At 52.8% G+C, this 14343-nt stretch overlaps 1 protein-coding gene across 1 annotated transcript; it reads right to left on the bottom strand.

The window, feature by feature from the left end:
• Window positions 1-10666: 10666 nt before the first annotated feature.
• On the bottom strand, window positions 10667-12430 carry LOC121082781 (urotensin-2 receptor-like). The gene has a single exon (XM_040582435.1). The coding sequence runs from the start codon at window positions 12420-12422 to the stop codon at window positions 11331-11333; it is 1092 nt and encodes a 363-aa protein (XP_040438369.1). The 5' UTR covers window positions 12423-12430; the 3' UTR covers window positions 10667-11330.
• Between the last annotated feature and the right edge of the window lie 1913 nt (window positions 12431-14343).

The following is a 14343-nucleotide window of genomic DNA, read 5'->3' as shown; positions in this document are numbered from 1 at the left end:
TATGTAACCATTGTTTAAAATCAAGTTGTATTCATCTTGAGTCAAGTGATACCTCCTGTTTAGGTCCCTCCCTCAAAACTCTCCCCAAAAGTCCTCAAATAAAATCCTTTCAGTTACAAGCCTGCCTGAATTTGCATACAGGTATCTGATATTCTTGGTGCAACAGGTAAAGACAAAGCTGTAAAAGCTTTTCTCTCTTGATCACTGCCTTGAAGACTTCCCAGAGCCCCTGGAAGTTAGTCCACACTCCAGAAAAGCATCCTCCGGGTGATCAACTTGCTTCCTAAACCTTAAATTATCAAAAACCTCAAACAAAAGAAGCATCTGCCCAACAACTGTGTTAGAGCAGCAGCAACAGAAACCTGACAAGGGCTTGAAAGCTCTTCTCCTGCTCTGTAAGTGCTCATCCCTTGCTATTCTGTCTGTAATGTCATTTTTTTTCACTGGATAAGAATCTGGTCCCAGAAGTACCCGAGCACTTACAGGTGAGTTGCTTCTAATTAAACATCTCACTGGAGACTAATGGCAGCTGCAGAGAGATCTTAATGCCTGTGAAAGCCAAGTGTGGGAGGGCTGGAGCTCCGGGGGATAAGGAGCACAGCCACGACGCCACAAGGTGAAGAGCAAGTGCCATCCTGGTGGCTGGAGTCAAAGACAAAGTGTTCCTGCTCCCCCGGCAGCGTGGGTAAGCAAAGGCTTTCAATCCCGGGGAAGGTAAGCACTGTTTTGGAAGGCTAAATTTAGCAGTGATTTAAGTGAGCTCTCAATTAACCAGATATTCCCCCTGCTTGCCTTTCCAAATTATTCAATAACTGAACAATTATAATGAGCTCAGCAAGTAATTACCATACATTCCTGGCACTGCCCTCACCAACTGCAGCCTTTGAAATCGCCAGCTGTTCATGTGCCGGGGAACCAAACCCATGAAGCGTGAGTCAAATAATTGAAAACTTAACGGAACGCACCCCCTCCCCCCCCGACTCCCACCCCCAGGTCCAGAGGCAGTGTAAGGAAAACTGCTCCCCCGTGCCCCGTCCTTCAGTGTGTCGTCCCTTCCAGACTGAAGATCCATGATAACAATCGTTAGCGTGGATGGAAGCTGCGGTACCGTGTTTCCATGGGTGCTCTGGCAAAGAGGCAAAGGTCCATGGTGGTTCTGCCTGACGAGGCTTTACGGAGCCTCCCTGGGGGGAAGCCACTGCCTTGCTGCCCAGGAAGCAGGAGAACGGACGGGAAAGCCCAAATCCTCCAGGAACACAAGTCTTAAAGATATTTCTAGTTGTAGCAGGGTAAAAGCGGTTGGATTGCAAATTCAGCCAGGTATTGCTCTGAGTGATGTTTTAAACAAGAACAAGCCCAAGTGCATTGAAGCTTTTCACCCGTGACTTTTAAAAGGGATTTGAAGATGTTTCACAAGTGCTTCTCTTCCATCAGTTGCATTGGTTTAGCTGCCTGGGGGTGGACAGTGAATCTGATTGGGACAAGAAATAATTATTTTTGGCTTGATTGGAAAACGCCTCCTGCCCCAATCCTATAAAGTAAAATGGCTTAATCCTTTAAAACCACAAGGCTGCAAAACCAGATGTACCAGCCTAAATGAGGGGCCAGAGGAGGCTGAAGCTGGAGCAACAGCAAAGGCAAAGCTTGTCAAATTTCACTCCTAGCTACGCAGCCCGATCTCCTCTAATGTTGTCGCAGGATTTGCTTATAGCAATGGCACTTGCAGAAACTTGCCTGCTTTCTGACTTGTGGAAATCAGCAGAGACTCCTGCCTTCTCTGCGGGCAACCCAAAACAACAGACCTGCAATTCAGGAGGTATGGGATCTTCCCAGAGCCTCGAAACTCTCCCTGGCACGTGACAGAACCCGACGGGTGGTGTTGGCAGTGGAGCAAAGCAAGGGTGGAAGCAGAACCCCTGGGGGAGGCTGCGACTTGTTGCTGAGAAGGCAACGTAACACGAGGAAAGGACAGGACACGTGGAGAGAGAAAAAAATAATCATAAGATTAAAGTAAGACAGTACCAAAGACAGTAACGTGCTAGAAACAAGCACGTATTTCTACTGAACAAATAACCTAAACAGTTGTGTTTGATCCACGGTCTTTCTGTGAATACTCTCGTCTTCCCCGTGGGCAGGAGATGCCATCTAAGGCGAGCGATGGGAACACGCATCGTTAAGGCAGGTCCTGGCATGAGTCTGTAATTATACATGGACCCTCTGCAGACTGACCTGCCTGCAGCACGCCCCTCAGAGCTCTCCGGGAAAAACGGTTACTGAACAATGTGACAGAAGACAAAAATGCCTATTAAGATGCTGCTTTCATGCTTTTTTTGAGATCTCAGCTAACATGCTCGTGCTGGCTTCTTTTTTTCCGGCACCCTGACTCGGGCAGATGGGCAGAGCCGCCCCGGACCCCCGCCCCGCGCAGGGCTCTGTGCTCGGGGGTACTGCAGGCACAGTAAACGGGGCAAGAAGAGAAGCAGCCGTGCGAGGAAGCCGAGCTGGGACTCGGCTGCATCTTGCATGGGGCACATGGCTGTCAGATCAAACGCTGGCTCTGCACCAAGACCCTGACAGGAGAGATTTCAAGAGCCATCAGCCCCCGCTGCTGCCAGTGCCTGGCACGTGCTCCCCCCCCCCCGAGCCCCCGCGGGTGCCCACCTCTGCCCCATCCGTAAAGCCCCACGACCGGAGGCAGCATGAGGCTGGGGTAGTATCACCTTCCTAAGCTTCCCTCAGCCTACAGCAATTTCTCAGTGCTCTCGTTAAGATCAACGAGTAATTCCAGGTGGCAGTTAACTATTTCACTATTTCACTTTTGCATTTTGCAGGGGGTGTAGTTGTCACAGCCCTTCTCCCCGTGCACGAGGTGCCCCTCTCCCTGCTTCCACGCCCCCCCAGGGCTGTGAACCCAAGGACTAAAGGCGGGGGGACACACACAGTTTCCCGAGGCTGTGAAGTTACAGGTTTGAAGTTTTTTCTTGTCTTTTACTGGACTAAACCCAAGACTTCTTACAGGGTTTTTTTCTGAATAACAGAGATGGTGAATGAATATCCAAGGCACATAGCACCTGGTAGAGAAAACATTCACTTATACGGATGGAGGTAAAAGAGCAAGTGATGTTCCAGCTCTGTGCCCATCCCTCCACAGGGGTCCCCCCATTTAAACCAGATTCACAGAGAGCTTTTTCCCTACTGCTGGGCACCATAGGCTGTGGAGCTTCACTTTCTCATCCTGCCAAAGAGAAACTGCTGCAAAGATCGAGGTGGTGCTTTGACATTTCAGAGATGTTTGCCACAATAAACTAGCCTCTGTATTCAAACAAACAAATACAAACAGCCAAGCAAAGTTACTGGGTTGCTATTCCCTCTGCTCCTGTTGTCGGGGATGCTCGTTCTGTGCCTCAGGCAGAGATTTAATCATTCTAAAAAGATGCCAACAACAAAATGACCGGGAAGCTCTCTGTGTTTAGCAGTCGGTGATGAGCGTTGGGATCATTCGTTCTGTTCAGCCTCCCCTGCACCACGGTCCCGCCGCTCCAGCAGGCTGTGGCACCGGCTCTGCCTGGGAGCGACACGCTGCCTCCACCTGCACAGACCCCGGCGCTCCCAAGCCATAACCTGGGGGAGAAGAGGCTCCCAGGGGCGAAGAAAAAAGATTTTGCTTCCCTACTCTATGTCCTGCTGTTGTTTCTCAGCCCAGGAGGGGCTTTAGAGAGGGTATCAATACACTGAAATGATGATGCTCTTATCAGGACTCATTTCAGCTGCACTCCCCGCGAAGCCAGCCGAGCAGAGCCACCACTGCTGTGGGGTAAGGGATCACCGCCATCCGGCTGCCGTTCATCAGACACGGGGAAGTTCTGGCACACAAACATCTCTGTTCCACCATTAATAGCTAATGCAAACCCTAAGTTAGCCCCACACAGAGACCTTTTCCCTTCTGTACATAGCACGTCTCACCCGAGGATCTCAAACCACTTCACGCACATCGGTGACACCTCAAACTACTCGTGCAGATGACGGAAATGGTGTCGCTGTTTTCTAGGCACTTAATAAACAGCAGCACAAGAATAAGTGACGTCCCCAAGGTCACAGTGCAAGTCAGTGGTGGTTTTCTACAAGAAGCCAAGACTTCCGACCTCCTCCCGTTTAAGTTAACCTCTCTCCAGTTCCGACGGTGAGTGCCACCTTGACCGGTGTCCCCAGCATCAATCCCCTCGTAAACCCCTTCTGGTTTTGTTAGCTACCTTGCTCTAAGCCTGCCTGGGTTACTTACCAACAGCACCAGTGCTTCAGGATGAATGGCCTGCGAGTCCCCACCAGCAGATGATGTGAAGCAAGACAAATATATACACTTGAGTGGGGTCAGATAACCGCTGCGACCGTGCAGGTCGGTGCTGCAGCCCCCCTGTGCAGTCCTGCTACCGCGCCGGAGCCTGAACACTGTCTGGGGCAGGAAGCTGCTTTCAAAACGCGGTGGCTAGAGGGAACTAGGGATCCAGCTGATTTTATAATAATGCTATTGCTGTAAGATATTCCCTTCTACAGTGTTAAATGAAAGAAAAAAAAATCTGTTAGGAAGAAAAAGCAGAACCTCAGTTTCAATCTGTGGGGTTACAGGGGTGTTGAGTGGCGCCAGGAGCTGGTGTCCCCATGCTCCCGAAGGGGGGATGCTGCAGCAGCTGGGCACAGGAGCCGGTTCAGCCTGCTGCCCTGCACAGCGTGTTTGCTGGCACCTGCATGCCTCTGAAAGTTTAGGTGTCCTCTGTGTGTCTTCAAGAGTGCCACTGTCTCTCCCCTTTTAGCATTGATGCATTACAGTTAATTTACCTTCTTCATCCTTCTTCCAGATTTTTGCAAGATAAGTTCAAGGCAGCCTGAGGAGTAATTGCTACGTAGTGCCTTTTCCTGGGAGGCTTCTTGCAAGAACCTTGTGGTTCTCAAATGTCAAGCTGATATTTAAAAAGATAAAAGGCGTAGAAGTGTTGTGGATTTGATGGCCGTCCCTGGCGAGGTTTGGAGGAGCGCATCTATGAAGAGGTAACTGTCTCCAAAAGGCTGCGTTTATGGACACACCACATTGAGCTTCAGGAATCTCCCTTGCTTTGTTTGGATGAAATCATGTTTGGTTTTAGTTAAGAATTCAGGAGCTGAATTCAAGATCCTAACGGGAACGCACAAGGAAGGGCTAACGACATCTTGGAGAGACACTGGCCTAAACAAGCTGAGACAAACTGCAGATTTTCCTTCTCCAGCATTAGCACCGCTTTGGTTTTAGATGTGTACCCCCTGCCAAGCACGACTAATATTGCTGGGTGGGTGGATTTGGCACAAATTTACTTACTTACTACTTTCCCTCCAGGTATCTTAATGGAGGGGTTGGGGTGGGGTGTGCCACAATATCGAAGTTCAGCTTCTCAAATAAATTCAACGAATGCTTCACCTTGTTTCTCACTGTAGAAGCATTCCTAGTGTTTACAAAAATGTTTCATTGAAATTAAAATTTAAATTGTAAGTGGAGAGAACCAGAAAAGTGAAGTCCAAATGCCAGAAGAGTTCTTCAGGATTCATTCCTCCCTTTCCTGTTTTAATTGTACCATTCTTGGGTGAGGAAAAAAAGGAAAATGCAGCAATTTTGCTTTGGTATATTCCATCAGAAACTTTTCTGGGGGCAAGACGGCTCTAGTTGGGACCACAGATCTCAAAGCTCAGTCTGGACCATTTGAAACCTGCTCAGATGAAGTTAGCCTCCCCCAGGGTGATACACACCACGCTAGAAACTTGGTGTGGGCAGAAAGCTGGATTCCTGACGCAGAAATGTTTATAATTAAAAAAAAAAACCAACAACTTTTAATATATGTCCCATTTAGTGTTTTGATATACCTCAATAACTTCTTTCGATGTCGGGTGTCAGACAGAAGCTGTTGCACCCCAGGGGTCTGGCTGAGCGAGGTGGCAGCGAGCTCCCCCGCCTGCTCTCAGCGCCCCCCCCCCCCCCCCCCCCCCCAGCTACCAGCAGAGCACGCACACCCCCCTGCTCTGTTTTACACACATTCCCAAACAAGGGCAAAAACGCGCGTTTTGAACAATAACTTTAAAGGGTATCCTGTGAAGCTGCGGCTACTATTTTGAAGACAAAGCAATGTGTTTCTTACAGACCGCAGCAATTAACTCCACGTCTCTCCTATTCCCCAGAAAACCTTAAAACTCACAGCAACAACCACAGGTATAAGGCACACACACCCCCAGCCCCAAGCTGGGCTAAACTGTAATTAGTCGCCAGCTCTGGGTGTTGCCATGGGTGCTGGCAGTGAGGATGCTGTGCAAAATCCCAGGAATAAAGCCAGTCTGGGCTCGGCATGGAAGAAACGTGCGGGGGGGAGGGTCACCCTTGCAGCGGGCTTGTCTGCTCTTCCAGCAGACCTGGCCCCTTCCGATGCTGGAGTGATGTTACACTTTAAAGATATTAAATGCTGTTACATGGTTAGGTTGTGCCCTGATCATGCGCAACCGCTATGTTTTAAAGCCGAAAATAACGAGCCATTGTTCTTCCCCACCGCTCGGGATGGAAGGATGCTGCTGCCACCAGAGGGACTCGGGAATGGGACGGCCAGAGCCCGGCGTCCCGAACCGGCCAAACTTCCCACAAAGGTGTCCGGATTTCTGTGGCTGCCTTCGGGTTTCTCAGATGCTGCGTTACCTGCTCCCATGGCTTGGGGGCTGGGCTTGGCTGCAGGGGTTATGCATTTTCTCCTCTCATCAGGCTGATGGGGGAACAGACTATGAACTTGGTCATCCCACCTGTCCTCCTCGGTTGGTGCAATTGGGAGCAAGTCCTGCATGTTGTGGCGCAAGGTACAAAATGCTCATCAAAAGACCTCTTATTTCACCGGCTTCCCTGGTATTCAATCACACGCTAAGCACCAAAAATGACTACTAAAATAGGAGTAAAAAAGTTAATGATTTGCTTGCACTCATTATTAAAATGTAACCGGGGGCTTCTGAATATTTGTTGCAAATTTGGTTTAAAAAAGTGGGGAAAAAGATGATTAAAAAATGTTTGAAGGTAAAGTCTGCTAAAATGCAGTAAGGTTCAAACGGATTCTCCTGGGTCCGGTGAAACCAGCCGCTCTCGCCTGTCCCACAAAGCACTGGCGTTTGCTCTTTTCAAGTGAAAGCAGAAGAATTGCCATTGCTGCGGCAGTTACCCCCTCAGACTGCGGGAGGGAAGGAGCATGCAGGGTGGAACTGCATTGCTTTCCCAGTCTGGGCTGGGGTTTTTGTTTGTAATAACCTAAACCCTAAGGGGTGTTGGAAAAGATTTTCTAGTGATTTAATTATTTTCTTTCTTATAAAGCACATATGGAGTTTTGTGGTAACAGCCTCTGGCCCAACAAGAAAAACGCTGTTGCCTTTCCTAAAATCACCATTTCCCATTTTGCTGAAGAAGTAGCTGTGCCACTAAACCTGGAGCAAAAATTCATCTATAATTACAAAATCCACGTTAGGAACCACAGGATCACAATGATTTGGGTATGACAGCTGATCCTAGGGTACATATAGCTTGCCTTCTTGGAATGTAGAATAGCCAAAGTAAAATTGTTTTCAAGGGAATCACCACATTCTGCTCAGTTACAGCCCGACTGACTTTCCTGCTGCTACTTCAGCCCTGGCCTGAGATGCTCCAGATTTACCGTAGGTGGCAAGGTACATAGAATTGCAGAGTCCCATCACCCAGATTCTGGTGATGTGTCTCTCTCAATTTTCATACACTTTTGTGGCCTCTGTGGTTGTGGAGACAAGATGCATTTTTAACCTCATGATTTTGGGGGTCCTGACTCATCCTTTTTAGTGTTGAGGACAGGTCCTACCTCTCCCTCGCGTAGGAAATAGCCCGAGCTGCTTTACAGGAGCTTGGTGTGACCTGCACCCCTGGAGGTGGGCTTATGGCTACTGAGGACCTTCCAGACCCAAACCAGCACCCTCCCCAAAACACCCGGCGTAAGCAGCAGGCAAAGCTGCCCCTTTGGGGTAACTTAAAGGTTGTGCCAGCCCCAGACAGGAGGTTCTGCTATAGACAGGCAGCAGCAACCCCCTCCCAAAGCTAGCTACCAGGTTAATTGGGTTTTGTTGCTAAAGGAAGATAGGTGAAGACTGTCTCCTCATTTCCAGAACACGAGCACACCAAGAGCCGTCAAGGCTTGCCCAGTGACAGACAACAGGAACTCAGTTAAAACATCTGCTCCTGCAGGATATTTACGAAGTGGGTCAAACCTACCAACTTGTGGCAGCTTAACTGCTCCGATGGGACAGTAAGAGGGATGCTGTTGGTGTAATTCACCTTTGAAACTGAGCTCTGATCCCCCGGAAGGTGAGAGGCTCCCGAGGAGCTGTTTGCGGGGTCTGCGCTGCCCAAGCCCACCATTCCCTGCGCACAGCAGCATCGCCAGTGGCTGTGCCCTAGGCAGGTCTCCTCTGCCCAAGGGACACGCTTTGCGGGCATCCCCAAATTTACTGGTTCTCCCATTAAAGTCACTTTGTATGGGTTTAGCAGAGCCTGATGGGAGAGAGGAGCAGTGCTGGGATGGGACTGGGACGAAGCACATACTGGTTGAAAAACCCGATGAGTGACAAATATCCAATATTCCATCTTTCATCTGGATGCTCCTCCATCCTTTGATGTTTAATGCTCTGACGATGTGGCACAGAAAGCACATCCCCTATGCACCATTCGTGATGCTGAGCGGAGCAGCAGAATCCCTGCTAGGGGTGGACGAGGTGCCCTGGGTACCCCAAATCAAACCCTTCTCTTTGCTTACTGTAGGTTACAAGGGCAGATCCCACCTGCTCTGGGTTTTCATGCCTTTTTTCCCCAGGCACAGCTCCTTTTCAGCTTTCCCATCTTATTAATTATTATCTTTTTAGACTGTTTGTTTAGATGTTTTAACGTGTGGTCTTCTTAAAGCAGAAAGCGTATTCCCTAATACTCTTTTTGACACCTATACGGCTCTTCCATCACCTGCTTCCCCTTACATACCTGTGAATGGATATACACTACGCCTTGCAACTATGTCATACATAGTAATCACCCATTTATAGCAGCCTTGTAACGCTGTGCTGGGTAAGTGGCCTTCCAAGGACCTTCTCCTTGGGCCAAGCAATGGAAATCAAGACATATCAGTACTGCATCACATCAGCATCCAAATCAGGGTGGAGGTTTTCCTTCTATAGCCGTAAAAATTTTTTTTTCTTTTTTTCTCAGAAGTGGGCAAATGGCACGTGTGACACCTGGCAGGGACACAGCCATGCTTGGCTCTACCAGGACGTCTGTCCGGCCACACCGCGACACTGCCCGAGAGCAGCACGGCACTGCACACCTCACCGTGCAGATGACGCACGTACTCCAGCCTTCCCATGCTGCCTTGTCCGTTAAGTCTTATCTTTGTTATTCTTATATGGGAGTGACTTCCAGCCTTGGGAATGGGAAGCAAAGGAAAAGTAACAATGACTTCAGAATTAAAAAATGAATTTGTTCCTGGAAAGTTGTTCATAAAAACTGTCGAAGCCTGCTCTCCCTGCCAATTCCTGACATGAACTGTGTGTTAGTCCCCCGGTTTCCTAAGGAAATGGGCACCGTTAGGGCTATTCATTCTGCCCAGCTTGGCAGCGTACACAACACTGGGACACAACAAAGTGGTCACCAATGTTTTGAAGACAGTCCCACGGCTAAAAGTAATATGGGCAAGGTGAGTTACCTATTCCCCTCTCCCCAAAGAGTTTCCCAACTGCTGCACCTACAAGAGGAATGCCTGACTCCTGGCACAGGACCCTGCTTCCCTGGTGTTCCTCCAACATGTGCCCTGAAGGGTTTATTGTTTTGCTGTTAGTCGAGAGCATAAGCCCCAGTATGTTGCTGTACCGTGTTCCCTGCTCCCAATACCTGGCTGCCGTGGTGGCACTTCATGTCTCTGCTCTAGCACAAACATACCCTGAAGTCTGGTGTGTGACAGGAGCCCAGGAGCCCAGGAACACTGCTGGGCTGGGCTGGACTGCGCTCAAGCAGATGGGGGTCGGGATGTGACTGCAGTTTTGGGAGTCCCTGGGCATCACTAGCTGCTGACAATAGTTTACACAACTCCTGCTGTGCATTACTTCTCCCCAGACACTTTCCCAGACCAGAAAGAGGAATATCAAACCCAACTTCATCCATGAGCTCAGGAAGAGTAGCCTCTCCCCTGGGAAATCCACCACCGAGCTGGGTGAAGTGACCACCTGAGGGGAAACCCAATGATGGTCCATTTCTAAATCAGCATTCCTTTTATAAACTGAGGTTTTACAATTGTTTAGGTGCTTGCAGGCATCCCTAGTATCTGAGGTGAAGGCTTACTAGATGCTAAGTGGGGAGAAAATGAGCAGAATACACTGAGGCAAAATGCTTTTGATCAAATGTCATGAATAAATTTGTCCCTTTTATGATGAGTCTCATGATACAATTCAGTTGCTTTTCTTAGAGCCTCAGGTCTTTGAGTGATAGGATTACAGGACATTTTTCTTTCTTTCCACAGTAAAGTTTCAGTTTTTCAAGCCCTGTTGACTGTTAAGAAAGGGACCAACTTAAAAAAAAAATAAATCAGTGGCAAATTCAAATTGCCTTAGGCAGAAACCTTAAAAAATTGCATTATTTTTTTTTTTTTTTTTAGGTAATCCTGCAGTTTTTGACAGTTTGACTTCAGATTTTTGCATGCTTGGAGTTCAAAGTGCTGCTGCAATGCATTTTAAAATACAGACTTTAAGCTTGGTGAAACTGTAGTGTGCTATAACGTAACAAGCAATAGGAAAAAGGGGCTTAAATGTCTCTCTACGCTGTCTGGAATCAGGCAGTGGTAATATATAGAGCAAACCCAGGGCTCGCAGCTACATTAACCAACAGCAGCCTCAGACTTTTGCGGACCTGACCCTGCTGCACCCTGAAGACAGCACCCAAAAACCACACGGCAGGGAGGCTGTGCCGAGCCGGAGCCGGGCAAAACAGCAAAGTGGGAAAAGAGTCTGCGGCGCATCTGAGCATCCCCCTCACCTTCTGCACCCCAAACCCTGAAGGATTTGTCCCACACGGCTGCTGGCTGCCGGCAGGACCCCCCTGACAGCCCTGTGCCAGCCCGAAATTCAGAGGCATCTCACAGTACCTGGGTTCACGCAACTTCTTGCCCCTTACTAGTGCCCACCAGAAAAGAGTTTTTAGGACCTTTCAGGGCTAAGGTGTCCCAAAGCTCTACCTTGGCCAGATGCTCTGCTGGTCCTGGTGTCTCTGGAGCGCCTCCTCTTCCTCACTTGTCCTTCAGCGTGGCCATGCCCAGGGCCTCCGAGCTGTAGTCGTACTGGTTGCTGGAGGACATGGACCGTCCCCAGGAGCACTGGAGGTTGGAGCCCCTCTTGCGAAAGGAGGATGTGAACCTATAGAAGTTGCGGTGCCGGTTGCGCAGGTACTCCCGGTAGTTTTTGGTGAGCAGGGTGTAGAGGAAGGGGTTGATGCAGCTGTTGCTGTAGGTCAGGCAGGTCACCAGGTAGTTAATGCACTTTTGGGTTTGGGTGGTGAGCTGCAGGGAGCTGCTGTAGAGCCGTACCAGCTGCCAGATCCAGAAGGGCAGGAAGCAGGCCCAGAAGACCAGCACGATGCTGAAAATCATAATGAGGACCTTCTGCCGTGGGGACCTCTTGCTCTTCTCCTTGTGAGGGGGGTTCCTCTGGGACTCTAGGTAGGTCCTGGCCAGGCGCGTGTAGAGGAAGCCGATGATGATTCCTGGGGCCATGATGCTGGTGCTGAAGAGCACTGTCAGGTAGGTCCGGTAGGCATCCACGCTCCAGGTGGGCGCACACATCCTCTTCACCTTGCCCTCTGCCTTGCCCCCCTCGGTCAGGTTGACCATCAGCATCATGGGCAGAGTCAGGAGCAGCGAGACAGACCAGACGGCCCCAGCCGTGACCTTCCGGTAGCCTCGCGACCGCTTCAGGGTGTCCAGGGGCCGGGTGACGGCCAGGTAGCGCTCGGTGCACATGAGGGTGAGGGTGAAGATGCTGGCGTGCATGGTAAGCAGGTCCAGGCTGAGCAGGATGCGGCACCCCAGGTCCCCGAAGTACCAGTCCTGGGCCAGGTAGGTGCAGACGATGAAGGGGATGGTGGAGAGGTAGAGCAGGTCGGCCAGGGCCAGGCTGACGATGGAGCTGTACATGGGGGCGGCGCAGCGCGCCGAGTGGCACATCACCACCAGCGTGTAGACGTTCCCCGCCACCCCGGCCACGTACATCACCGACAGCACCGTCCCGAAGGCCGAGGGGATGAGCAGGGGGCCGCCCCCGGGGCCGCCGCCCCCCGCCGCCGAGGCGTTGCCCCCCGCCGCCGCCGTCCCGTTGGGTTCCATGGGCGGCGGCGGCGGCCCCGGCAGCGTCGCACCGGCCCCGGAGCTCCCGGCCCCGCCGGCGGCCGCTCCGCCCCCCGCGGGAGGCAGGGCCGGGCCGGGCAGCCCTCGGGGCAAGGGCCGCCGCCGCCCCCCGCCCCGCCGGGGCTTCCCCGCGCCCCCCCCGGGTGGCTGCGGCGCCGCGCCCGGAGGTAGAGCGGGGACCACCCCCCCCTCCGCCGGGTGCGGGGCCGGGGTAGAGGGAGGACCCTCCCCGGTGCGGGGCCGGGGGCAGAGCGGGGACCCTCCCTCGCCGGGTGCGGGGCTGGTGGCAGAACGGGGACCTCCCCCCGCGGTGCGGAGCCCGGGGTAGGGGGAGGACCCCTCCCCGGTGCGGAGCCCGGGGCAGAGCGGGGACCACCCTCCGCCTGGTGCGGATTTGGGGGCAGAGCGGGGATCCCCCCTGGTGCGTGTCTGGGGGCAGAAAGAGACACCCCCCCACCCCCCCGGTGCGGAGCTGGGGATAGAGCGGGGGGACCCCCGGTGCGGAGCCGGGCAAAGCGGGAACCACCACACCCCCCCACACCACCACACCCCTCGGTGCAGGGCTGGGGGCAGAGCGGAGACCCCCGCGCGGTGCGGAGCCGGGGTAGAGGGAGGACCCCTCCCCGGTGCGGGGCCGGGGGCAGAGCTGCACCCCCCGGCGCAGAGCGGGGGGACCCACCCCGCCTGGTGCGGGTCTGGGGGCAGAGCGGGGACGCGGTGCGGAGCCGGGGGTAGAGCTGCCCACCCCCCCCCACCCCCGGTGCAGAGCAGGGGGAGCTCCCCCCTCGCCCGGTGCGGAGCCGGGGGTAGAGCGGCCGCCCCGGTGCCGGTGCCGGTGCGGGCGGGCAGAGCGGGCGGGCGGAGCGGCCCGCGGGCGGCGGCTTGGTGCAGGACCCGGGGCTCGGTGCGGGGACCCAGGGGCTCGGTGCGGGACTCGGCGGCTCGGTGCGGGCCCGGGGGCTCGGTGCGGGGCCCGTGGGCTCGGTGCGGGGCCGGGCCGGGCGGGCAGAGCGGCGCCCCGCGGAGCTCCCCCGCCCCGCTGCGGTTCGCCCCCGGCTGGCGGCGCGGGGCTCGCTGCGGGCACGGGAACCCCACGGGCGACGGGGCAGCCGGGCCCCGGGCGGGACCCCCGTCTGTCGGGTACGTTCAGGCAGCGGCAGCGGTGGGCACAGACCGCGGCTGGAACGGGCCCTGCTCCCGTGGGAACGGTTTGTGAACCGAGTGTGGCTCGGGCAGCGCGGCGGTGAGGCTTAAACTGGAGCTTTGGTGACAGCCGATCCACCCGGGGAGGGGGGTACGGGTGTGATGGATGGATGAGGGCTACGGCAACAACTTTCCCAGTGAGGTAGAAAATCTGGGGACAGTTGCAAAATCCATGAGTGCCTTATGTTTTGATCGGCTTTTAGAGAAAGCAGAGATTAGGGCAACCCACAGGTGAAGGACAGCTTTCCAAGGGTACGAGAGTGCTGTACTCCCTCAGCTCCCATTGATTACCAATATGAATTAACCGGCTTTTATGCCTTCAAACATTTCTGCTTAAACCGGAGTGCTAAAATGACTGCTATGTGTTTATTTGATCCCTCCTCAAAGTACTTTTGTGCAAACCGTCATCTAATTCTCTGTGGCATGCTACAAAGCAGTGAAACTCTCGTTGACTTGTATGAGTAGGATTCAGCTCTGTAAAAGTATTGTATTGACTACTCGGTTGTAATTTGCAGTAAAGTTAACATACACACACGTGTAAGTCTGCTTTCCTCCCTCCTACTGCCCATCAATGTATGTGTCTCGCTCCCGAGTGCTCCAAATGCTTACAGCTATATTCATTAAAGTAGCTGGCTCCAACATGATCTGAATGCTGGTCGGGGAGGAGGATCTAACCCCAATTATTGTCAGGCAGGGA

This window comes from Falco naumanni, chromosome 1 (genome assembly GCF_017639655.2).
Source record: "Falco naumanni isolate bFalNau1 chromosome 1, bFalNau1.pat, whole genome shotgun sequence".
Classification (NCBI taxonomy): Eukaryota; Metazoa; Chordata; class Aves; order Falconiformes; family Falconidae; genus Falco; species Falco naumanni.
Note: the sequence above shows the minus strand (reverse complement) of the source record. Positions and strands in the feature narration are given on the sequence as shown.

Bases quoted from the DNA above. Each gene is read 5' to 3' on its own strand.
- LOC121082781 (XM_040582435.1), bottom strand. From the start codon at position 12,422: ATGGAACCCAACGGGACGGCGGCGGCGGGGGGCAACGCCTCGGCGGCG.